The following is a 26,265-nucleotide window of genomic DNA, read 5'->3' as shown; positions in this document are numbered from 1 at the left end:
GAATCAGCTCAAAAGAGTTTAGGATGTTATATTTCTACTTCCGAAATTGATCTGCCGAATCTGAATATAATTAAGTACCTAAATTTCTTCAGAGAATACCCACACAGATGCACAGTTTTTTATATTCTATAAGTATATTATAAGTTATATCTTGTATAAAAATTAACGATGAATGATTATGTGATCTATGTATTCTCACAGGTTTCTAGGTCAATAATTTTTCTCACGAACCAGCTTTTGGGAAAAAGGCCATCTAGTTCCTACTTTATTTTGAAAATTTCATCAGTGCTCTAAAATGTACAGCATAAACTACAATAAAAACTTAGATATTAGCATTATAGAATTATTTTGAACTATCAAAAACTTTTGAACATAGAGAAAATAATACACAAGAACCATTGTAAAAAATCAGATGTTTAAACTTGAAAATAACAACACTTTTTCGAAAACTATCAAAAAATTTTATTTATTGATTTATTTATTTTTTCATTTGAATACACCAATCAATCAGCGAGGAAGCAGGCTCGGAAACTATTAATAATTAAAACTAAAATTATTGACTTACATTTTGTTTTCGTTAGTCTTGGTGTCAATAATTAAAATTTTGGAATCGTTAACAATGAATTATAATAATGATATGCAGTATATTTTGTTTTTTGAAAAATAAACAAAAATGAACCTGAGCACCACAGACCACAAGAAGAAAAAGAACCAGAAATATTTTATAATAACTTACGTGGAAAATCTAGGACAACAGATAAAAAATATAATCATTGAATTGAACATTAATATAGTATCTTTTTGAAAAAATTAAAAGTGCAATTCCCAAAGAACTCAGTAATATCATTTATAATATATTTCGTAAAGACTGTCCAGCTACATATATTGAACAAACTGGCCGATACCTTAAAGATAGAATTTCTGAACACAGAAGAGACTCCCTTAACATCCTAAATCCTTTGAAAAACAAAATATAAAATAATAGGGTATTAGCGGAGCATGTGAAAGATATCCTTCATTTGATTTTGATTTGGGTTCTAAGACAATTTTGGGTAAGCAAAATGAGTTAAAAAAAAATTACTGCATATCATTATCATCATTTATTTTAACGTTCCCAAAATTTTAATTAATGACACCAAAACTAACGAAGAGAAACTGTAAGTCAAGAATTTTTCTTTTAATCATAATAGTTTCCAAGCCTGCTTCTCAACTAATTGATTTGTGTAAAAAAAAAACAATAAATAAATCGATAAATAAAATTTTTTAATAGATTTTAAACATCGGAATTTTTATTGTGGTTTTTGTGTTTCGAAACGTCGGCGTTGTTACAAATTAAACAATAGAATAAAATTGTGTCCAATATTCCCAATATTTTCTCCTTTATTAATTCAAAATACTTCCATAATGCTCAAATTTTTAAACATCTAAATTATTATTGTAGCTCATATTGTACATTTCCGAGCCCTGATGAAGTATAAAACATAAAGTAGAAACTAGTTGTTTTTATTTTCCAAAAGCTGGTTTTGTGAGAAAAATCCTTGACCTAGAAACTTGTGAGAATAAATAATAATTACAAAAGATAAATAATAATAAACACAAAAAAATTAATCAATTGAGAAAAATATAAAGAAACAAAACAAACCACAAAGTTACATATTCCATATGTTTACATTACAATAGCCACATATAAATTTTTTCAGTCGATATAAATAAATTTTGAAGAATGGATGCTATCAGTACTCACATGTATTCATGCATAAAATTGAGAAATATCTATTCATATCAAAATTATTATCGAATTGATCATTCTCCGATCATAGATCAGTATACCCATCTAAATGTATTCCGAGATAAAGGTGTCCACCAACACAATTTCAACACATTAATAACCAGACAAGCTTATTGTATGTAAGCAAAGTCATAGTCAACTTTGAGTCCATACATCGAAGTTAGTTTGATATTAACTAAGCCAGTTCCGAACTTCGCGATACGTAATTCACATGCAGAACAGGCTTTTGCCTCTGTTTTTGTCATGGATTGTATATCTCAAAGCTATTGATATTCATGCAAACTCCAGAACTGTGGGAAATTCAGTTCCTACAAATTTTCCGGATGAAATGTCCGGTAATGCTTGTTAAGTTTATAATGCAGAGCTGGGATTCAATCAGAAAGTTCCTAATATTTCCGAATTTTTTTTTTCATATAGCGACGAACATGAAGAAAAACTCATGTCATTTTATTAGAATTTAGTTCGCTATTCGAGAGAATATCAAACAAAATGATAACAAGAAGTTCTATGAGTAGGAACCTAATTGCTAAATGACTTAGAGTATGTATAGAATATAAGAGTTTATTGAATGTATTTTCATGAATAAACTCTATTATTATTATTATTATTAATATAAAGGTTAATTCAACAGAAAAAATCTATTTTCATTAATCATACTCGTAACATAGATGGAAGAAATATTATTAACTTTTTAAAAAACACCTAAATATAGAAAGGAAATTCGTAACATCAAATTCATTGAAGAAATTAATGTTTTGAAAATTTTCAAATGACACCTAAAAATCGTAAAATTATATGTTGGAAGATGTTATAGGTTAAGAACGGTTTCAAGGATTATTAGGCAATAGATATTCAGTTGATCAGTTTCAAGAAATAGAGATTGACGCCAGTTTTACAGACATATTATATTGGTTGCTGATCATAATTACAATTAGATTAAAAGGGTTCTTTTGCATTTGGAAGAAGGTGAAAATTATAACTGTGCCATTAAATTCTGGGATTTCATCTCACAAAATCCTCATACTTCAGAATTCGATAAATCTAAATTCGAGGTTTTCTCTGAAGATAAATATTTACATGTGAATTCGTGATTATAGAAATCAGTCGAATTAAATCTGTGATGATTAAATGCTTTTCATATTGTCGATATCAATTGTGCTAACGAAACGAAAACCAACTTTCTGGCAAGTTCTACTAGTTTCAGAAGAAGCTAGTTTCAGCTTCATCTGATTTGGAAGAAACTTCATAGCTGATTCGGATTTGAAATTTTTAATATACACTAGTGGAATAAATTAAAGGTTCAAATTAAAATTCGAAATTTTTAGCGGTTTTTCAAATGGCTGTATTTTCGATAACAATGGTCGTATCTCAATTTGAAAAAAAAAAACTCCTTGAAGTTTATAGTTTAGAGATCTCATGATAAAAAATTTTTCAAGCAAGGTGTACCGCCCAATCCTAATGAATACAGTATCTAAAATTTCTGCTAAATTTTTGGCATACAGACTTGGAAATTTTTTTTCAACTTAACCGCTCCATCGATTGAATTGAAATTCTCTTTGATTTTTGTGATGATATTCAACTGTGAAACGCATACTCAACATTGATGGCTTTTTCGATATTTTCAATTCAGCGCTCAATCATCCAAAAAGCCTCCAAATGCCCTTTTTTATCAACTTTTCAAATTAATGTAGAGAACGATAAGATTTTTTTCCAAAAATCCAATAGCTTCTTCTTGTAGAGAATTCATTCGAGATTTCAAAACATCCCTTAAATTTTCTGTGCAATCATTGATTGGTGAGATATTGATGGTTAAAGACAAAAAGGTCCTTTTCAAATCAAAGTTCGATATTTCAGCGAGAAGTGCTCGAATCGAAATTTTGAAAAAAGGATATTGAAGCTGAATGAACAAGTCATCTCATCCATATAGGGGTTAAGTTAAGTCTTTATGCCAAAAATGAAAACTGAAAAAATTTTGCAAAAATTTTAGGTACTGTATTCATTAGGAAAAACCGCTAAAATTTCGTATTTTATTTTGATCCTTTAATTTATTCCATTAGTATATATGTAAAATCTATTTAACATCTGTAATAATTTTTTTTTTCAGGATCGACAGTTTGGTAAGGTGGCTCTGTTTTTTCCCCATAAAAATCCAGAAGCTGAAGTCACAACTGCAATGAAGCACTACAAGCAGTATACTCTAGAGAACGCCTACTTGGGAGAAAACTTCTTCTGGGGACTTCTACCTTCTCCAGGGGATCAACTGCTTTTTAAATTCACCAATCCAACTTCAGTCAAAAGGTAAGATATTTTTATTGAACGCTCATTCCTCGAACAAAGTACTATGTATATCGTTTCGTCACGGTGACTGTTTTTTAATTTCGAGCCGAGGATGGTCTCAAATGATAAGGTTCGACTACCTGATGGTCCTCAAAGTCAATTATGTCCGTCTTTCCGTTCGTGAAAACGATATTTCTCGAAATAAAACCTAGATATCTAGGGGTAAGTTCAGATCTTAAATGGCGCGGGTGAGTTCGTTCGTTCGAAATTTTGTTAAAGATGTTAAAATATCAGTTAGAAACTTCTTGCAAAATTTTATATTGATCACCAAAAAAAGAGTCATAAAAAATCTCAAATTTGTAAGTGGTCTTCGATAGACCACAGATATTATCAACAATTACTTGAAATAAAACAATTCCATAAAAACTGGTACGCTCCTATGAGCGTACATGACGGAGAGCACCAAGCCAGTGATTTTCTAGAATTTTTTCCTATTATTAAATTGAATTGATCTTTATCGCCGAAATGAATATTGATAAAATTCAGGTTTAGGACTTTGGTAGAAGTTTCTCCATATTTTTCTAGATATTTAGGTTAAATTCGGCCCCCCTATACAGGGTGTCCCGGGAAGAATGCGACAAACGAATACCATAAATTGAGGTCATCATGGAGGACCCGTATCAAGATGTTTCAATCGCCTGAGTGCCTTCGTTGGGGATATACAGGGTGATGTTCATCTTATGAGCGAAATTTTACAGTTCAATAACTCTTTAACTAATCGACCGAATAATTTCAAACTTTGAGGTTTTGTCACCCTTTCCAATCGCCTTCCTTCAATATTTCTGAATTCGAGTAAATCAGATCCGGACTAGGAAAATTTCAGACTTTTCCTATTTTCGTGAATATTGGATGACCCTGTACGTGAACATTATGATTTTTTTCCATTTTCGGAACCACAAAGAATCAATTCATTATAAAAATTCTGAATCTCTGCTTGGCACGGTCATACAGGGTGATCAATAAACATTCCCTTGTGAGTGAAATTTTTTTAGTTCAATAACTCTTCAACAAATCCATCGAATAATTTCAATTTTTAAGTTTTGTCGCCCTTAACTATCGCCTTCCTTCGATATTTCTTAAATTGAATAAATCAGATCCGGACTTTTTCTATTTTCTTGAATATTGGATTACTCTGTACGTCAATATCATATTTTTTTTCGTTTTCGTAACCACAACGAATTAATTCATAATCAACATTCTAAAACTCGGCTTGCCACCGTCATACAGGGTGACCAATAAACATTCCCTCATGAAAGAAGTACAACCGATTCAACCGAATAAGATAGCGAAATCTGTGAAACAACTATATCATATCAACGTGCTCAAAAATGCATTGAAATGGAGGAATATCATTTTGAACAATATCTGCTGAACTGAAAATATTTGCTTTTTGATTAATTGTTTTTAAGATCAAATATTTTCAATTTATTTGCTGTTTTTGTTCTATTCTTTATCCAGCTTGTTGATTGAAAGTTTTCCTAAATGATTTGAGGAAAATTTAGGTGAGACATTCGTGAAGGGTGAAACAACTTCAATTTTCGAAATATTTCTACCGATAAATTCAAAATATCTTGAACTATGAAATTTCTTTCATGAAGAAATGTTTATTGATCACCCTGAATAATGGCGCCAAGCAGAGATTTGAAATTTTTATTATGAATTGATTCTTTGTTATTACGAAAACGAAAAAAAATCATGATATCAACATACAGTGTGATTCAATATTCAAGAAAATAGAAAAGGTCTTAAATTTTCCTAGTCCGGATCTGATTTACTCGATTTCAGAAATATTGAAGGAAGGCGATAGTAAAGGGCGATAAAACTTCAAAAATTGAAATTATTCGGTGGATTTCTTGAAGAGTTATTGAACTAAAAATAATTCACTCATAAGGGAATGTTTATTGATCACCCTGTATGACCGTGGCAAGCCGAGATTCAGAATTTTTATAATGAATTGATTCTTTGTGGTTCCGAAAACGGAAAAAAATCATAATGTTCACGTACAGGGTAATCCAATATTCACGAAAATAGGAAAAGTCTGAAATTTTCCTAGTCCGGATCTGATTTACCCGAATTCAGAAATATTGAAGGAAGGCGATAGGAAAGGGTGACAAAACTTCAAAATTTGAAATTATTCGGTTGATTAGTTAAAGGGTTATTCAACAGTGAAATTTCACTCATAAGATGTACATCACCCTGTATGTCCCCAACGAAGGCACTCAGGCGATTGAAACCTCTTGATGCGGGTCCTCCTTGATGACTTTAATTCATGGTATTCGTTTGTCGCATTCTTCCCGGGACACCCTGTATAACATTTCATCATTTGATGCGAATTGCCTTCCCGAGATCAACATCTCGGTAAGCGTGGTAATTGATGATGCGTTCTTAATCGTTCCTTCTTGTCGTCCGGCACAACTGTGACTCCTCGAAAATCACGTCATCACGTTCGGTACTCGCAATTGAAAAAAAAGTAGAATAATCGTCACGTCTTCTCCGTTCCAGATTCTTCTTCAGGAGCGGTAATGCTGAACATCCGGCAGACAAATTCTACAACACGACCGTCGAAGTTTTGCCGTTGGAGAGCAATCAATATGGCGCCAACCTGAACGTGACCAGCGACGGTTTCGTCATAGTGGGTAAGTAGAAGATTTTAACGGAATCCGACGTTCAAATGACAAGCTGAAGATGGACCTCAAATATTATTAAATATTTCGATTTACCAGTGGAATCTGTTCTAAGTAACGACCAGAGCCGGCATGAGTAATTTTGGCGCCTGAAGCAATAGTATATTATTCAACGAGCGGTAATGTAGGTCATAACTGAAGCAAATGAAGTTTGCAGCACGAGCCGCAGGCGAGTGCTGTAATTCATCAAGTGAGTTATGACCATTACCGCAAGTTGAATACTATACTTTATCTACGATTATATCAATAAATACTAAGAAAAAAGGAGGAACGGAAAATAAACATATGTGCTCGATCCCGAGTACAAGAGAAATGGAAACTAAGTGTCACCAATCACAATCGAACTAGCTTCGGCTAGCTCGAATCCAGTACAGAGTAAAGACATCGAACTTTATTGAAAAACCTTAATAGTTGCCTATAAAAATGCATTAAAATAAACCAAAAAATATTCCCTGTAAACGATGACGATCTTACTGCTACACCAATCTTGAAAATTTTTTCAAACCCCTTTATATTTTTTTCGGGCAAGTATTTCTGTATGGTAACATCAGCTGTTTGTCTTTTGGAAATGTATACCTATATAATATTTCATCTTCACTATCTGAATTAATCGTTTTCAGCGAAACATTCACAATAATTAGATATCAACTTAATTTGAAAACGTCAAAATTATTAAAGTGACATTCCCTCAGACATTCCTCCCCTCAATAACAATAATGGAATGTTCCCTTGCTGCCAATCGAATAGAAGCAGAGAAGTATAGAAGCACAGATCCATATTTTCCGATTTATTATAGTGAGTTATAGTAGTGAGTTATTATAACTCACGCTGTTCGTTAATAGATAATATTAATTGCTCAGAAGCAGTTGAATAATGAATATATAATTCAATAGGAGTAGATAATAGTATATTATTCAACGAGCGGTAATGTAGGTCATAACTCACGAAGATGAAGTTTGCAGCACGAGCCGCAGGCGAGTGCTGTAATTCATCAAGTGAGTTATGACCATTACCGCAAGTTGAATACTATACTTTATCTACGACTATATCAATAAATACTTAGAAAAAAATACAGACTCAGAATATAGACAGAAGGAACGGGAAATAAACTTATGTGCTCGATCCCGACTACAAGAGAGATGGAAACTTAGTGTCACCAACCACAATCGAACTAGCTTCGGCTAGCTCGAATCCAGTACAGAGTACAGATATAGAACTATATTGAAAACCCTGAATAGTTGCCTATAAAAATGCATTAAAATATACCAAAAAAAATTCCTGTAAACGACGACTTAATGACCTTACTGCTACAAACTCCTTTATATTTTTTTCGGGCAAGTAATTCTGTATGGTAACATTAACTGTTTGTCTTTTGGAAATGTATACCTATATAATATTTCATCTTCACTATCTGAATTAATCGTTTTCAGCAAAACATTCACAATAATTAGATATCAACTTAATTTGAAAACGTCAAAAGTGACATTTCCTCGGACATTCCTCCCCTCAATAACAATAATGGAATGTTCCCTTTCGGCCAATCGAATAGAAGCAGAGAAGTATAGAAGCACAGATCCATATTTTCCGATTTATTATAGTGAGTTATAGTAGTGAGTTATTATAACTCACGATGTTTGTTAATAGATACTATTAATTGCTCAAAAGCAGTTGAATAATGAATATATAATTCAATGGGAGTAGATAAAGAATTTTTCGACATCCCTCATAACAACATCCATTCGAAAGCGAAGGTAGTGTTGTTTTTTGTCTTTGTGAAATACATAATGATTTTATTCTTCTTTCAATGAGGACAATAGGGATGTCCTATTTTTCATACAGGCGGCTTAGTAGAGGCGGTTGGGAGATTTTTATTGCAGGGGATAATAATAATAATAATAATAAAATGGTTTATTCTGTAAGCTACAGGTTATAAACATATAATCACAGAGGCGTGAGCCTGTATGTGACTTCTAAATAATCAAAATATAATGCAGTAGCCAGTATTCAAATGAATTCACAAATCAGGATCAATTTCTTTTAACATATTTCAATAAAAATATAAAAATCAACAAAAACTCAATAGCACAGTAACGATGATGTTGAAAAACACACCTTTGCTTTGCACACGTCCGTCAATTTCTTACAATATCTTAACGTCACATTTCCTGGAAGGTGGAAAGGAAGTAAAGAACCTATCCGGTGACCACCGCCATTTCCAGACTTGATTCCCTTCGACTTTTTTGTGGGGTCATTTAAAATCAAAGGTGTATTTTATGAGAGTTACGTCGAAGAAATCGCGTTGAAGTGAATCAGATCATTCCTGAATTCATTGAGCGAGTTGTCCGAAGTGTTTATATTCGAAGCAATTTTTTATACCATCAATAAGGTAAGTTGCTCCATCTAAAGAATAAAAAGAAATTGGACGTCACTAACCAGTGACCTAGCGAGCATTTGCTTGCAAAAAATCAAATAACATTCAGTAACGAAGTTTGAATTTTGTTCTTTACTTTATACACACACTGTACAAGGGCGTGATTTTTTTTCTAGGAGGGGGGAATCGAAACAAAATTTTTGACTTTGACATTGTTTAGTCATTTCTGTAGTGTGAGAAAAAGGGGTTTGATAAAGAAGTTTGAATCAAATTACTCGAAATAATTTTTTTTTATTACCAATTCGATTGTTCTTATCTCATACTGGGTGTTCCTGAATTGGATTTTCGAAAGAAAATGAGAGATTCCTTGGATAATTTCAAAAATAAAACGGCCCATAAGCATTTGTTTTCGAGATACAGGGCGTTTCTTGTGCTCCTACTTTGTTGTGATGCTTAACCGGTTTATCGAATCTTTATTAATCTTCGCTACAGAGTTGGTAAATAAATGCCATAACTTAAAATTAATTTATTTGTCACAGCTATCTAATTGGATCTTTATATAATAATTTGGATTCTCCTTAGAATTATCTACTTCAGAGAGATGTTTGAATTTTTTTCTCGAAATCGATAGCAGATGAGACAAAACTACAACAACCCAAAAAGTATAGTATTGAACCAGAGTTTCTTATTAAATTAAACTACCAGTGGTTCACAACAAAATGATTCTGGAGGAAAGAAGAGGGCACCACTCCAGAAAAAATTCACCCTGTAGATTTGCATTCAAAATTAGGATATCATATTAAATTGGAAAATCTATGCCAATTCAAGTTAAATATCTTGTGAAGGGAAGGTGCTATGAGAGAAACACTTGAACTTTAATACCTGTATCTCAAAAACAAAGCGTTTGCTGAATCATATAATAGGACTTTTTCCTTGAAATGATCCGAGAAATCTGTCATTTTCATTTGTACCTCCAATTTAGGAACACCCTGTAGATATAGTCAATTCAAAACTTATGTCTCCACAAATAAATTGCAATTTGAATGAAACACTATAAATTGTACAAAACAGCCCAGACAATTTTTCGATGAGAATTACTCAGTTCAAATCTTTGATAACTACATATTGAAATTTTGTGACGAGAATGATACAAACAACCGAAAACAACGGGTAAGTGTATACCGATGACAAATGCAAAAATCACAGATGGTGAATAAAGGGCGATGCCGAGAAAGAGGATAGATATGGGAAAATAATAAACCTCGGACAAAGACGAGCTCGTAGTACAATAAAGGTACTCATCTTGAATGCGATGATTAACTCATAAACCATAAAAGGGTCCGATGTTTTATTGACGTGTCGATTTCAAAAGAAGGTAAAATGATTATTATTGATTCATTTTATAGAAAAATTTTCGTTCTTCGTCTTTGCGAGATTTCTGAAATTTTCTATTTTGAAAATCTTGCGGGGGGGAATTACCCCCAGTACCTCCCCATTTCTACGCCCTTTGACACTGTATATCGGAATTTGAAAGGCCATTGTTTGAAGGTTGTCATAAATGAAAAGCGAACCTTTTCGGATTTTTCCAGGCACACATGCAAACGCTGAAATGATGTTCATCTGAGTAACATAAACCTTGTTGTGATTCGATTCGAATTCAAAACCGTTTCCACAATGAAATCCATGGCGTTATCTGTAGCGTCTGGTATCAACTGTTGTTGCGAGGCTTTGAATGGACCTCGCCATGAATTAAAAGGCTACGGCTATTGTGTCAGGAATATCACGTCTAGATTCTATGCCTGAATAAAATTGAAACGCAGATTGCTTCTTTTGTTCTGAGCCGTCTTTGTTCCACGCGTCTTTATTCTCTTCGGGTGCTCTCTCAATAAGAATTCCAATGATTACTTCGATCCGTTGATCACGGGAATGAATCCTTAGAATTCGAAACATTGCAGGTGTTTTTCGGTTGGTTCGTTCTCAGCATCTTGTCGATGTTATTGAGATGCTGCTGAATTGTTTCGTCCATTTGCAGAGTATCTATGGACCATTGAAATCGAAACAGCGGCCTTGATGATACCTTCAACTCCACCGTTATCTAATATAACTTCAATTTACAATCGCTCAAAATCATTTCGAAGACTGTTTTGTTGTTTTTTGAAACAACTGCCTAGTTTGTAACGTTAGAATTGCCCATGAGACATTACAAATTTAATAATATTAAAATATACAAAGATCTATCCTTTTCACTCTAAACGAATAATATTGAAATAAAAACTCAACTTAAATCGTTTTTTAATGAATTACTGTGCCATTAGGATGGAACCTCTTCTGTAGATTATTTTCAGCCTTCTAAACACCAGATCTTTGCAGGAAACTATATGATACCATGTTATATATTACTGGAGAGAATAGTATATTATGAGTTATTGGGTATGGGTGACCAAATATATTCCAGTAAATTACTCTTTATTTCTATTCAGTAATGACGACGTTTCGGCTATTGTTTGTAGCCATTCTCAAGTCATTATGAAACAAGTATTTCTAAAACAGAGTAAGCACTATCGTTACTATTATTCTATTATTCATCATCTCTGAGATGTGAAAATATATGTACAATTATATTCTTGGGAAATTTCACGGAAATATCAGATGGACAAAATCTATCTAAGATCTAAGTGCTAATCCCACAGAAAAAGGGAATAACTATACATATTACGCTTCCAAAAATGTAGGACAAGCTATTTCGTGCAACGATTTTCAAATAAGCAATCATCAAATACCTCCTTTATATATAATCACTCCAACGTATAGGAGACCAGAACAACTTGCAGAATTGACACGATTAGCTCATACTCTAATGCTCACACCAAAGGTACACTGGTTAGTAATAGAAGACGCAGAACAAAAAACAGACTTAGTTACAGACCTCCTTGAGAGAACTGGCCTTAGCTATAACCATCTACTTGCACCAATGCCAGAAATATACAAAAAGAAGAAGAGAGGTCCAAAGCCCAGAGGTGTTTCTAACAGAAACAGGGGATTGGCTTGGATTCGAGAAAATGCCAAAGATGGTGTTTTTTACTTTGCAGACGATGACAATACATATGACCTCCAATTATTCAAAGATATTAGATATACGAAACAAGTTTCTATGTTTCCAGTGGGTCTAATTACAAAATTGGGAGTTAGTTCGCCAATTGTAAGAAACGGCAAATTTACGGGTTTTTATGATGGTTGGATGGCAGGAAGAAAGTTCCCTGTAGATATGGCAGGATTTGCCGTTTCTGTGCAGTTTTTATTAGAACGTCCCAAAGCCGAAATGCCTTTCAAACCTGGTTATGAAGAAGATGGTTTCTTGAAAAGTTTAAACCCGTTTGAACCTTATGAAATAGAACTAATGGCAGACAATTGTACGAAGGTGTGGGTATGGCACACGCAAGCTAAGAGAAATGAACCATCACAGCCATTAGATTTTGCCAAATACAACAACACAAACCTAGTTTTGCTCAAACATATCCTTGTATAGCATATCTTGATCACTCGTAATGGACATTGAAAGGTGAAGCAATCAACCTGTGGAAGAACTTCTGTTTATTTTGCAACATGAAATTCTTCAGTGAACAAAACAAAGAACAAGATCGACCTACAACAAAAATGCTTCACCTAGTCGCATTTTTTCGAGAATGTTTAATTCCTAATTTCCATCTAATGACTTCTCTAGTGATAAGAGAATAAGAGATTAGTATTGTAGTAACATTCGGCGTTGATCGCCAACTCGATTAATAAAAATAACCCTATTGTACAAAAAATATTTTGGGATATTGTAGCTTCTCAATTTCTGTTTGAATTTAAAAGTAAATAGCTTTTAACTTGATAATTGTGATAGTTTTTTATACAAAAAAATTGTTTTCGCTTGAAAGTTTGTTTTATGACAAACCTTTGGAGGACAGGGGCTGTGGAAGATTTTTTTACATTACACCTTAGAATAAAGTAACGAAACACAATCATAAAGTAGGGTCTTTACGAAAATTAAAAAAACAATAGTAAAAAAAAAAAAAAAACAATATTTATTATCCTAAATAAGGTGCAGAACTTGCTCAAGAAGGGAGAGAATAGTGATCATATGGTTTATATTATGAATGAAGATCTAGAAATAATAAATGACTGGATGGGAGATAATAGACTGGTAGTGAATTCAAATAAATCGCAATATATGTTTTTAAATAAAATAAAACGAAGTAATTTCCACTATATTATTTAATTGTTAGCAACAATTGTTTCACCACACTTGGCTTCATCAGGCTACATTTCTGAACTGATCAGTTCAGAAATGTAGCCTGATGAAGCCACAGTGTGGTGAAACAATTGTTGCTAACAATTAAATAATATAGTGGAAATTACTTCGTTTTATTTTATTTATAATGAATTTCCGCCAAGTAAGGACCGAATCCATTAAATATATGTTTTTTGGTAGCGAAATTAGATTAAAGGAAATTAATAAAGAAAATATAAAAGTGTCAATAAACAAAAATATATTGAAAGAAGCAACATCAATTAAATACTTGGGAGTAAAAATGGATCAAAATTTGAAGTTTAAATTACATGTTGAGTATATTGCGGGGAAGATGGCACAAAAAATTCAGTTCATAAATAGAATTAGTGACAAAATAGATATAAAGACTAGATCGTTGTTATTTAGGGCAATAGTTTTACCTCATTTGGACTTTAGCGCGTCATTATTTTTCAACATGAAATCGAATAGCATAGATAAGCTGCAGAAAATATTGAATCGTGGTATGAGAATGGTCTTAAGATGTAATAGAAGAACTCCAATTAGGTTGATGTTAGAAGCGTTGAATTTGATGAATGTAAGGCAAAGGATTAAATTCAGAACATTAGAAATGATATATAAGATTGAACATAAAATGCTGCCAAACTATTCATCTGAAAATATTAAGTATATATCTGAAGTGCATGAGTATAATAAAAGAAATAGAAATAACTTTTATGTGGATTCTTTTCGTACCTGTTCGGCATCAGGGTCAACACTTGTAAAAGGATTGACTTTATATAAAGAATTGCCAAATGAAATAAAAAATTGTGATAATTATAAGAATTTTAGAAAATTATTGATTTCTCACATTAAGGAGCATTATGATTGAATTATTGTATTTCTGTAATTTCATTGTTTGTAAATAGTATATTTTGCTAATAAAGAGTATTATTATTATTATTACTCCAATTCCCATTCAGCGAAGTTGATGTAAAAACACCAGGTATTACGCAGGTATTCTTTCAGTTTCAGGAACTAAAGTGGTTTAACGTACTAACTATTCCAACTTATATAACTCAAGGAATTACTTCTTGATATTTTTCAATCCCAAGAGAGGTTTCTGTTGTTCCAATCCCACGGGAGGTGCTTTGGGAAAATGGATTACGATATAAGAATATGTTAACCTGAATATTCAACTCCTTCTCGGACCTCTAACCAAAAAAGAAGAAATGATAAATTTATCATAAAATAAACCTGAAAAGAAGTTTTGTTGAAATTATTTGACACAAAAAGAATTCTACCAAACCTGAAATACGTTTCTACAAGATGGACGACTCTAAAAAAGAACTACTGTTTCAAATTTAATCAATTCGTCCTGTTGAATGCAAACATTCACGTCAACACTCACGAAGAATCCCGACACAACACTCACCGACAAATTGAATGCCAAATCTCAAATTAAACTGATAATGGCTGAAATCTAAAACAAGGCACGTAACCGTGCTGAAGTCTCGACCACTATTGAAAATCTTTCAGAAAATTCTCTGTGTTTCTTTCTCCAGATACGCGCATCCGCATCCCGACCAATCACATACGATGAATTGACAAATTACCACGTCTTTGAAAGTTCCAGCAGGGCAACATGAATTGAAGCGTGCAACATCGATGAAAGTTTGAGCGATTTCAGCGTTCGGCAACGTAGTTGCGACCACTTTTAGAGTTAGTATACCACATTTCATCAGAGCAAAGTCAGAATAATTTGCTTGGCTTTCAGAATATTTTTTTATCCAAGATGTATGCAATTCTATCTGACGTCATCCTATCAACATGGTCTATCCATTCCCTCCTTCTCTGTCTACTCCACTTGACAACATTCTGTATAACTAACCTTTCCATTATTGACTTGCTGGTCTGTCTATCTCTCAATCTTACCCACGGAAGTCTCTTCAAGATTTCTACTATTCTGAGATTGTATTTGATTCTCTCTGTTCCCGCACGGGTTTTTATGGCGTAATTAGGCGTACCATTGCTTTATAAATTCTCACCTCACTTCCTTTGAGCATGTATTTCTTTTGCCAAACCATTGTGTTCAGGTACCCAGTTATTTGTGCTGCTTTAGTAGCTTGTTGTTGGACTTCTGTATAGAGATCTCCGAGATGTATAGAGATTTCTGTAGCACTCCGAGAAATATAATAGTATTTTGTGCAACAAGTGGGGAAAGTCCTACTTTTCTCGCGAGTGTGGAAGTTTGTGGCACGAGCCTGAAAGGCGAGTGCCGCAAACACACAAGCGAGAAAAGGACTTTCTCCACATGTTGCACACTATACTTTTCCTACAACTGCACAAATTTCAATAATTAAAGTACTGGACTTGATTCAAATCAAACTGGACTTCGTTGACAGTATGTGCTGATTTATTGCGTTTCCATAGAAACGACTCAAAAGCCCAATTTCATTGGTCTACCAAGCAAGGTGTGGGCGAAGTTCCGTGGGGAATAATATTTCTCTAATTCTGTGGTTATTCCGTTCATTCTTCCACATCTTGTAGAACAAAATCGTGCAAGAATATATCAGAAACGCACACTTTTCATGGTTATATTTCATTATTCTATGTTGGTACTCCGAACTTTCCGCCACGGCTTTATCTGTCAATTCATCAATTTGCCTTAAAGAAATCAAATCTGCCAACCAACATTTTTCAATGCAAAAATCACTAAAATATATTTATGGAAATATTTCATTAATTTCAATGAAAATGCAATGAATTAGAGAAAATAATGTATAATACTCGTACAGAAGGCTAATTCTACCACTCGTTCATTCCAAAACTCGCCACTTCGTGGCTCGTTTTTGAATTTTGAACTCGTGGAAGAATATCAATGCCTTCTGCACTTGTATTATAAATAACTATTCTCTAATTCTGGGGTTATACCGTTCATTCTTCCACATCTTGTTGAACAGAATCGTGCGAGAATATATCAGAAACGTACAGTTTTCATGGTTATATTTCATTATTCTATGTTGGTACTCCGAACTTTCCGCCACGGCTTTATCTGTCAATTCATCAATTTGCCTTAAAGAAATCAGTTCTACCAACCAACATTTTTCAATGCAAAAATCACTAAATTATATTTATGGAAATATTTCATTAATTTCAATGAAAATGCAATGAATTTGAGAAAATAATGTATAATACTCGTACAGAAGGCTCATTCTACCACTCGTTCATTCCAAAACTCGCCACTTCGTGGCTCGTTTTTGAATTTTGAACTCGTGGAAGAATATCAATGCTTTCTGCACTTGTATTATAAATAACTATTCCCACAGTATGTGCAATACATAGTTTTGTTATTGAGTAAGCTGTGAAGAATACGCTACTTTCCATAGCAGTTGTAGGAAAAGCTCATTTTCTGTTGAATGACAATGCCTTCCAATTTTTGTTTACATCTAACTGATTCTTTACTTATCACCTTGCATTTAGTTTGGCGGTGCCATTTGTTTGCCAGGTCTGGAACTTTTTGAATGTCGAAAAAAATCAATTCTAAAGAAGAATTTACGTTCATAAAAATTACTCGTTGATTGTTTTTGAGATTTTTATGTACTATCCACATGGTTGAGATTATGATTGATAGTTCTTGTTGTAAATATTGGCGTATTATCTCAAATTCGAAGACCTTATATTTCAAAATCAATGAGTATTTCTGTCTTCTTATATGAACGGACTGAAAACATATTAGGTCTGTAAGGAACTGTTTTTTTTTTTTTTTGATTACGATATCACTACAATCAATAACTATAGCCTCGATGAACCTGATGATAAGGCACATTTTTGGATAGATGAAGGTAGCGACTAGTCAGATCTTCCAAGGAGGTAGATCCACTGGTTTCCTAATCTTATTTCTAATTCTATTGTCAATAAAAAACAAACCCATATGGTTCGCCATTTTTAGGCTCAATTTAAACGAATTGTCGCCACTGTGTTTTATTAAATCACTGTACTTATGTTATGTATGTAGGATCTAATTATTGTTCCATGTAAATGATTGCGATGGTCAACCGGATGCTTGGATACCTATTAGTTTCTTTTAGTGTCGAGGGCATGACAGTTTAAATTGATTTACAGGGAACGAATTGTTATTGTACATAATGTAAAAAGGATGTGTTATTCTTCGGGGTGTCGAAGATGTGTCATGTCGGTCGTAAATCTTAAGAGACTTACTGCACGGTCGTACCAGATGGTTACATCTGTTTATCAGGTTCTAGTCCTTCTAGAATATTCCATTTCCAGGAATCCGCGAAGATCTTTGTGAGCGGTACGGCAAAGCTCTTATTGGACTAGGAGATTGTACTTTCCCCTAAGGGTGTGGCCAAAACGAAAAGAAGGGAGGTCGATGTTCGAGACAGGGTAGTTCCAATCGGGCAGAGACAGTTTAACTTAAGTCGAAGACGAGTCAAGTTCGGGCGGTCAACTTCAGACGTAAGACGAAAAGGCGTTTCGCGGACTAGATTAAGATGAGTCGCGAACAAGTTAAAGATGAGACGACCGAAAACTTGAAGTACGACGAAGACCTGATAATCCAAGTCGTTTCGATTAATCAACAAACGAGTTAAAGACGAAATTCAGTACCGTAGTGAGAAACTTGTAATTAAGACGTAATTAAGATCTTCTCAATACTGAGTTTGTACTGTATAATTGTGACTTTGTAAATAGATGTAAATAATTCAAAAGAGTTTAATTATTACAAATCCAACAATGTCACGGAAAAAAAGACGAAAGGCAAGGTAATCGAATCATACCTCTAGACAACAGGGGCGGATCCAGGGGGGGGGCCATGGGGGCCATGGCCCCCCCCTCGCGGACCTTATAACTATAAAAGTGTATCCTGAATTCCCGAAAAATATGCACTCATTAAGTTTAAAATTTTTGTTTTCCAATAGATAGCTTTAGTTATCTGTATTACGCGTTTAATAAGTCCGATCGGGTTCCACAACATGGCGTTAGAAAGATGAGATTTTGTACTACATAATCTTTTGCGACAGTTTTGTGATAAGTTTACTCAGCGCGCGTTGAAGATGGACAAAATAACAATGAAAAAATACGTTATATTTGAGTTTTTCTTCGATAAAGGCGAAAATGCGTGCCAAGCGGCTGAAAATTTAAATAGTGTTTATGTTCTTGATACTGTAATAGCCAATTACGCGCAATTTTGTTTTCGTCGATTCCGTTCCGGTAATTTTTATGTCAAAGATGTTTGATGCTGGAGACCAATTGTCTAAAATATCGACAAAATCAAGGACATTTTCGGGTCCTGTTTCCATTGCTCAAGAGTTGAAGATTGCGTAAAAAACCTTTTTGAACCATTTGCAAAAGGCTGGTCTCAAGAAGAAGCTAGATGTAAGGGTACCACACGAGTTACTGCAAAAAACCTCTTGGACCGAATTTCCATTTGCGAATCGCTGCTGAAACGCAATAAAATAACCCCATTGTGGAAACGGTTGGTGGCTGGTGATGAAATGTGAATGACTTACGACAACGTCAAGTGAAAACGGTCCTAGTAAAAAAGCGGTGAGCTGTCGGAAACGGTCAGGAAGGTTTTGCTGTGTATTTGGTGGGATTGGCAGGGAATTATCTACATAAGCTGCTCCCCTAAGGCACAAATATTGACTCGGATCTGTACTGTCAACATTTAGACCTTCTGAAGGAAGCAATTGCCCAGAAGCAACCACCAGGAGAGGAATTGTGTTCCTTGGGGACAACGTAAGGCCACACACATCAATAGTGACTCGCCAGAAGTTCTTATGCATCCACCTTATAATCCGGACCTGGCACCAAGGGATTATCATATCTTGCTGTCCATGGCGAACAATTTTGCTGGTGAAAAATTCGTTTTAACAGAGGCTTGTGAAATTCTACTGTCTCAATTTTTCGCCAATATCGACTAGGGCTTCTATGAGGGAGGCATACACAAACCTTCAAAAAAGCAACAAGTTATAGAACAAAACGGCGCATATTCGAAAGGAAACGGATCATTTTAACTGTGGTAATTAAATCTTGATTTTTATGCAAAAATAATGATTTTTTTCTATACCTCATACTTTCTTGTGCCCGAGTTTTCTCATGAAATACATCTACATATATTCATGAAATTGTTCGAACTTGTTTTTGTACTACAAATATTTTGGAAACTGAATATGATATGATTTACTAAAATACATCTTTCTATAAAAAAACACGTGTCTTGATAGGCACCAACAAAAAATTCCGCTATTTTGCTAATCGATATAAGCCGTGACTTTCTATGGCCCCCCCCTCAGACATCGCCTGGATCCGCCCCTGCTAGACAATCGATTAACCAAGCCTACATAACAATAATTATCTCATGCGAGTAGTAGTTCAAAAACAATCTGTTCACATCATGAAATTTTGTCATAGGTTTTGTACGATCCGTGGTCAATTTGACGCCCTTTGAAATATGCTCCGAAGAGAAGTTAGGGAAGGGGGGGGGTTCAACTCCCTCCCCCTCCGGTCGCTACGGCATTGGAAAAAATCTCCAAATTAATAATTCCAGCCCTTTCGAACCGGAGCTCCATGGTTCAGGTTTCGGCTTATTTTTCACGTCGAAATTTCGACGAAATACTGCCGCCATTAATGTTTCAATGTGCAGGTTAGGATTCCGTCCAATTATGCTCGCGCTAAGTCGCACTCTCCCCGAACGAGACCGGATGCTGTTTCGTCGGACGGGTCCGATGTCATTGTTCGGATTATTCGGGGCGGGGAGCCGGGACTGGGCCCAGGAGATTCCTAAACGGAGTTTTAGGGCCCTCGGATGAATCATTTTTCGTTCAGCAGACGGTTGCTGGAAAATATGGAATTTTTGTTCCGCGTTTCGGGATGGAGGGAGGAATCGGGTTATCAATTTATGAGGTGTGGAGGTTGAGGAAGAAGCTGGCATTTGTTGAGGAAGGGTCAGGATGGTTGGGGAGTTTGTAGTTGCTTTTGCATTACTTAGGTCCTAGTGCAATAAGTTTCGTGAATCGTTTCGACAAAAAGTCATCCATATGGTTCACCGATATATCAAAATCAGGGAGAGGTACTGGCATTGGGGTATATGGATCTAAACTGAGGATCTCTAAAGCCCTGGGAAGTGAACCCCTCTATTTTACAGACCGAGGTCCTGGCTGTTTACGTATGCGCTCAAGATTGTCTTAAAATGAACCTCAAGGGAGCGTATGTCTACATATCCACGGACAGCCAGACCATGCTGAGATCCCTGAAATCGTACTGTCAGGAGTCTCTGTTGACCTGGGAGTGTCGTAACAACATAAAGCAACTGGTTAGAGGCAATAAAGTGACTCTACTATGGGTACCAGGGCACTATGGTGTTGTAGGAAATCAAAAAGCCCATAAACTTGCAAAAAGTGCATCAAGGTCAACACCTGCTGGACCTGAGTCTTTCTTTGGGCTAGGGAAAGGCTGAGGTCCAGCATTGGGAGTTGAATAACAGGATAACCCACTGAACTAACACTCCTGAGATTACTCAGGCCAAGAAATTCGTGATGATTTCACCTACCTACGCCAGAAAACTCTTGAAGCTATCACGAGCCGAGCTTCGGGTGATTATGGGACTACTGACGGGTCACTGTCGGTGCAAACATCATTTGTACCGTATGGGAAAGTCAGCAGATGAGATTTGTAGGCTCTGTGGATCGGAAGCAGAAACAGCCGAACACATGGTATGCAAGTGTCCAGAACTGGCTGGCCTGAGAACCGTTCATATGGGAAAGCCAGTCCTGGATACCCGAGAGGTAACGGCCAAGGCCCCTAAGGTGGTTGTCAGTTTTACTAACGTCATTGACGACCTCTTTGGGTTTCCATGAATGAGTAGGGGAACAAAAGATCAACATGGTCGCAGTTCCCGGAAGGCTTACCGAGCCACAACGACCCCAGTTCAAATAGATAGATAGATAGATGTTTATTCGGAAAATTGGTATGATGTATCGGGGGGTCCCTAGTTCGTTGTCTTGTGAGGGGATCTCAGAAATCCATTTCAGATAGAGAAAAATATTCGCCACATTTCCGTACTCGATTTTGAGGGAATTAATTTGGTGAAAAACTCAGCCTTCAATTTTTTTCAAGCTATAATAGGGCCCACAGACGAGCAACTTAGTCGCCAACCAAGTTGACAACTAAATTAATATGGTTTATGCTGTAAGCTACAGGGTATAAATTGGCAATCTAGTTGGCAACTTGGATCATCAACCACCAACTAGCCTATACACGAGCAACTTAGTTGCCAACTTGATTGGCGACTAAGTTGCTTGTCTGTGGGTCACATAAGAGAAAATTGGAAAATTCCGTTAAATGAAAAGTTCTCATAACTTCTTTATTACTGGTGCTATCAACATGAAATAAAAACATTGTAGATGCACTTTTTGAGAAGAATCCATAGGTGTTATAATTTTTTTGCATTAAATTCCGAAAAATTTAAGAAGAATATCGAAAAAATAATAATCGTGACAGCGTATCCGAACAGGTTGAGATTTCACGTGCAGATATTGATGAACACTTTCGTGTAAAATTTCTTGTTGTTTACGCTATTCGAAATATAAATAATTCAGGAAGAATAACGGATAACCTAATATTCATGCAACATCAGATCGGATGAAATTGTTATTTTACTTCTGAATAACAATTTTAAGCTTATTACAATATTCCGGGTTGATCCCTTCACCAGAACTATAAAAATTCAAGCAGAATATCGAAACTCTTTAGATTCGACTAAATTCAAATTCAGTTTATGAAAGGTTTTCCAATAAGAAGTTCCCGTTTCATTATGAATAGCCCACTACCTAGGCAGATGTAACTTTTGAAGCCGTCAGCTTGTGACACTTGAAAAGTACATACTACGCCATTACTCAAAATGGAACAATTCACACTTCATGTAATTGTTAAAATTGGCTACAAACATGATGAAAATCGGGCGATCACAGTTTTTACAACTAAAGCACTGTTTTTTTTTGGGGCCACGTCAAATATAAAGTCTTTTCTAATGCCCCTTAATCGATTCAAGACGTTACAGATGGAAGTCGTGAAGTTATCGAGGATATAAGCCGCTAATGTGCGAATTGGTTATGGAAAATTTCATGAAATGGGTATGTTGCTGCAACCGTAGCCGTGGCGACCGTTTGGCGAATATCATTTTCCATCGTTAATGGCACACCTTCTTCCTTACAAAGAATTAAACATCCATTGATTTCTCTTAAAATCTCTTTTCTCAATATTGAAGTGAAACCTGTTATTTGAAATATTATGTAAAATTAACACTCGAATTCCAGGAGAATTGTATCATGAAAACCCCTTATCTAGATGAACTAACGGACAACAATGATTTTATATGAATCATATTTCCATGAATGTAGGAGCGCTCAAAAGCTGCTGAAGACGAATCGACGGTGCTTCCCCCAAATTTTAAATTGTTGCTATTTGGACAGATAGACTTATATTTGACCTCAAAATCTTCATAATTGATTCGGACCCGATCATCTCCGTTCAAACTTCGAAAATATTATAGCCATTTGGAAAAAATGACCGTCTCTTTCCACGAACCAGCTCTATGGTATTTCGCATAAAAACACGTGATTTTAAAGAATTACTGAAAAATGATCCGGAGTAGAAGATCGCATTTAGTTTATATGCCAATACAGCCCAGAAGGAAAAATTTTTCAATTTCAATCATGTTATTCCTGCCATTTCGTTTTTATGAACTCATGTTTGGACTATAACTATGAAACTTTAGTGTCTCGAGAAGAATTGAGAAACGTGGGATTTTCACCGAGCCAACACTATTTTCTCCTACTAAAATTTTTCCCAGACGTAGTTCAAGGTTCATTCCGAGTAAATGGGCGGATAGAATCACTTTTATGAGTCATCCTGTTGCAACCCCGTAATACGTTGTTTGTGTGTAATTCAGAAGAGACCAACCATGGCAAGGTTAGACGTTGTCACTGTTTCACCGAAGGGTCACAGACCAATTTCGAATTGCTTTGATTCAGAATAGATGGTCGATTATTGTGTTACATCATAGTAGCCTTGGAACATGTAGCTGTAACATGGAGTTCTACAAAAATGAAATCTGGATTGATGTGAATCAAATGTTTCATAGAATAATAAAATTCATAAATACCAAAAGAATAAAAAGAATATCATTGATGACAAGAAAAAAATTGTTACAAATTTAATAAAATATCCTGATCAGTAGTGTGTGGACATCAGTAATTTTCTGTAAGAAATAGCAGTTCCTGGAATTCTTGAACTAAATCATATTAGAATAGAATTATTCTTTTAAAAACTGGAAACAAATTTCAAGTACCTATAACATTTCATGAATATTTCCTTACGTTTCTTTGATTGTTTATTTTGCCAAAATTATATTTGTCATTGAAAAATTGATAACCATTATTGAATATTTGAATAGTAAAAATAAAGGTCTTCATTTAACCTCAGCAAAGTTGAAAATAATGTAATCGACTTTTTTATGATGGAAATCCAGCAGATAATAGGGCCATTTCCGTTTGGTACCTAACCTAATTTCTATTGGAATTGTTTTTTTGAGTATGTTGCTTTCTTCAGAATCTGAATTGCAGAATTCATTTATTTTGAAACTATTGTCGTATTACAGGTTATCACGGATCGAACATTAGGCCACACCCCACAAACACCAGACACAAGGCGTTTAAGTAGTTTATTTTCAATTTAAAAAAATGTTGATTATCTTATGAATCAATTTACATACATGGACACAGGGCCGGCGTTAGGGATGAAACAGTGAAATGACTGTTTCAGGCGCTTCTATTCGAGGGGCGGCAATTTAGCCCAGTTTTTGGCCGCCTTTTCATATTTCTAAAAAAATATAGTCTTGATTATTGAACACAACATGAGGTTGATCCCTTATTGAAAGAGAGATGAAATGTATTTCACAAAGACGAAAAACTACTCTATCTTCTCTTTCGAATTATGTGGAGGTTGTTTAACACGTTCAACATTTGGAAAATTTCTACGATTTTGCATTCGAAACTAGTAACTGTTAAATGCCAAATGTTTTCGCTTATTTTTAATCCCACTTAGTTTTCCAAACCTTGCATGCCCTACCGCCCTTTGTATCTTGTATTGTGATAGGTAATCTTCCATCGATCGTACGCTGTGTCTTGTGAATGAGAATAACAGATATATTACTTACGCATTGTTCATCGGCGTCGAAGAAATACAGGAATAAATAGAGATACCTACAGCGTAAGTAGCTGTTTTATTCAATTAGAAAACCTTAAAAAAAACGTTTTATGAAGGAGGTCATATTGTTATTGTTACTTTTTCGACAGGGGCGCCAAAAAATTATTTGCTTCAGGCACCAAAATTGCTTGAGCCGGCCCTGCATAGACATTATTCACACTTTTTTGCATGAACCCTTTATTTTCACTTCAAACACTAGCAAGCAACTACACGGTGTCAACAGTAATACGGTAGAGCAGAGGGATTTTGCCAAACTGTCTGATATTTTAAGTTTCATTCTTTTTTCGTAAAGTTGGCAACATCTTACAGAAATCACGAATCGAAACCTTTAACGCCATGATATACCTATAGTCCGGGAGCCAGGTGCAAATTTGGTTGATTATTTCCTCTCGAGAGATACTTGGTGAGATGCATCAGATAATAGTAATAAAAAGCCTCGTGAATGTCAGCTACGACTCGGCTGGGGGGGAGAGCGGCGGCAGCCCCGCAAACACGAAGAAAAAAAAATACATTCAGTCATTTCCTTCCAACTGAAAATTTGTCAAATTGTAGCTAACCCAATATCTAGACGAAAAAATACAATCAGCTGGCTATAGCATAGTGTATTATACGTCAGCTGGTGCCTCAAACATGAAAAAAAAAATATATTTTCAATGACAGCTCTGACAGCGACTCTGATACTGAATCAGAGAGTGGAAGTAACTAAATATTATTGTGCAACATGTGGAGAAAGTCCTTTTCTCGCGAGTGTGGCACTCTCTGATTCATTATCAGAGTCGCTGTCAGAGCTGTCATTGAAAAATTTTTTTTTTCATGTTTGAGGCACCAGCTGACGTATAATACACTATGCTATAGCCAGCTGATTGTATTTTTTCGTCTTTTTTTTAGATATTGGGTTAGCTATAATACAATTTGACAAATTGGGAGGAAATAACTGAATGTATTTTTTTTCTTCGTGTTTGGGGGCTGCCGCCGCTCTTCCCCCCAGCAGAGTCGTAGCTGACGTTCACGAGGCTTCTTATTACTATTATCTGATGCATTCTACTAATTACAGTTGGAGAGGAACTTGGTCATGTATATCTGTTACTGGCTCCCGGACTACTACATGTTGCAACCGTCGCAGTCGTCTGGCGTACCTACTTTGAATGGTGTGCTACGGTATGTTATGTGAGCGGGTAATTTTTTAACGTGGGTATATATGCGAAATACTAAGAGTTGTGCAGAAAATATGACGAACGGTACATCGAAATATATTTAGCAGCTTACTTTACATTCATTAAACGTCACGTTAAAAAAAAACTGAAAACATTTAGTTGAGAGGATTTCGACATTTCGGGAAATTTTTCGGCGATACAAAAAGAAGTTGGTTGCAACGAAATATAGTAATTATACGGAAAAAACACTAATCCGAGCAATCAATGCAGTTCGAAATGAAAACATTTCAATACAAACAGCTTCCGAAATGTACAACATTTCCAGAAGAACTCTTTGGAATAAAATTAACAAAAGATATATACCGCCAGCA

At 35.0% G+C, this 26,265-nt stretch overlaps 1 protein-coding gene across 2 annotated transcripts in view; it reads left to right on the top strand.

Moving 5' to 3' along the window:
* LOC123671944 (alpha-1,3-mannosyl-glycoprotein 4-beta-N-acetylglucosaminyltransferase B) overlaps positions 1 to 26,265 on the top strand; it is a 257,900-nt gene that overhangs the window by 219,749 nt on the left and 11,886 nt on the right. For both annotated transcript variants that reach the window (XM_045605847.1, XM_045605848.1), the window contains exons 8-9: positions 3,894 to 4,087; positions 6,629 to 6,762. In XM_045605847.1, the coding sequence (XP_045461803.1) occupies positions 3,894 to 4,087; positions 6,629 to 6,762 (328 nt within the window). The remainder of the gene's footprint in view (positions 1 to 3,893; positions 4,088 to 6,628; positions 6,763 to 26,265) is intronic.

The sequence above is a fragment of the Harmonia axyridis genome, chromosome 2 (genome assembly GCF_914767665.1).
Source record: "Harmonia axyridis chromosome 2, icHarAxyr1.1, whole genome shotgun sequence".
NCBI classification, from domain to species: Eukaryota; Metazoa; Arthropoda; class Insecta; order Coleoptera; family Coccinellidae; genus Harmonia; species Harmonia axyridis.
Note: the sequence above shows the minus strand (reverse complement) of the source record. Positions and strands in the feature narration are given on the sequence as shown.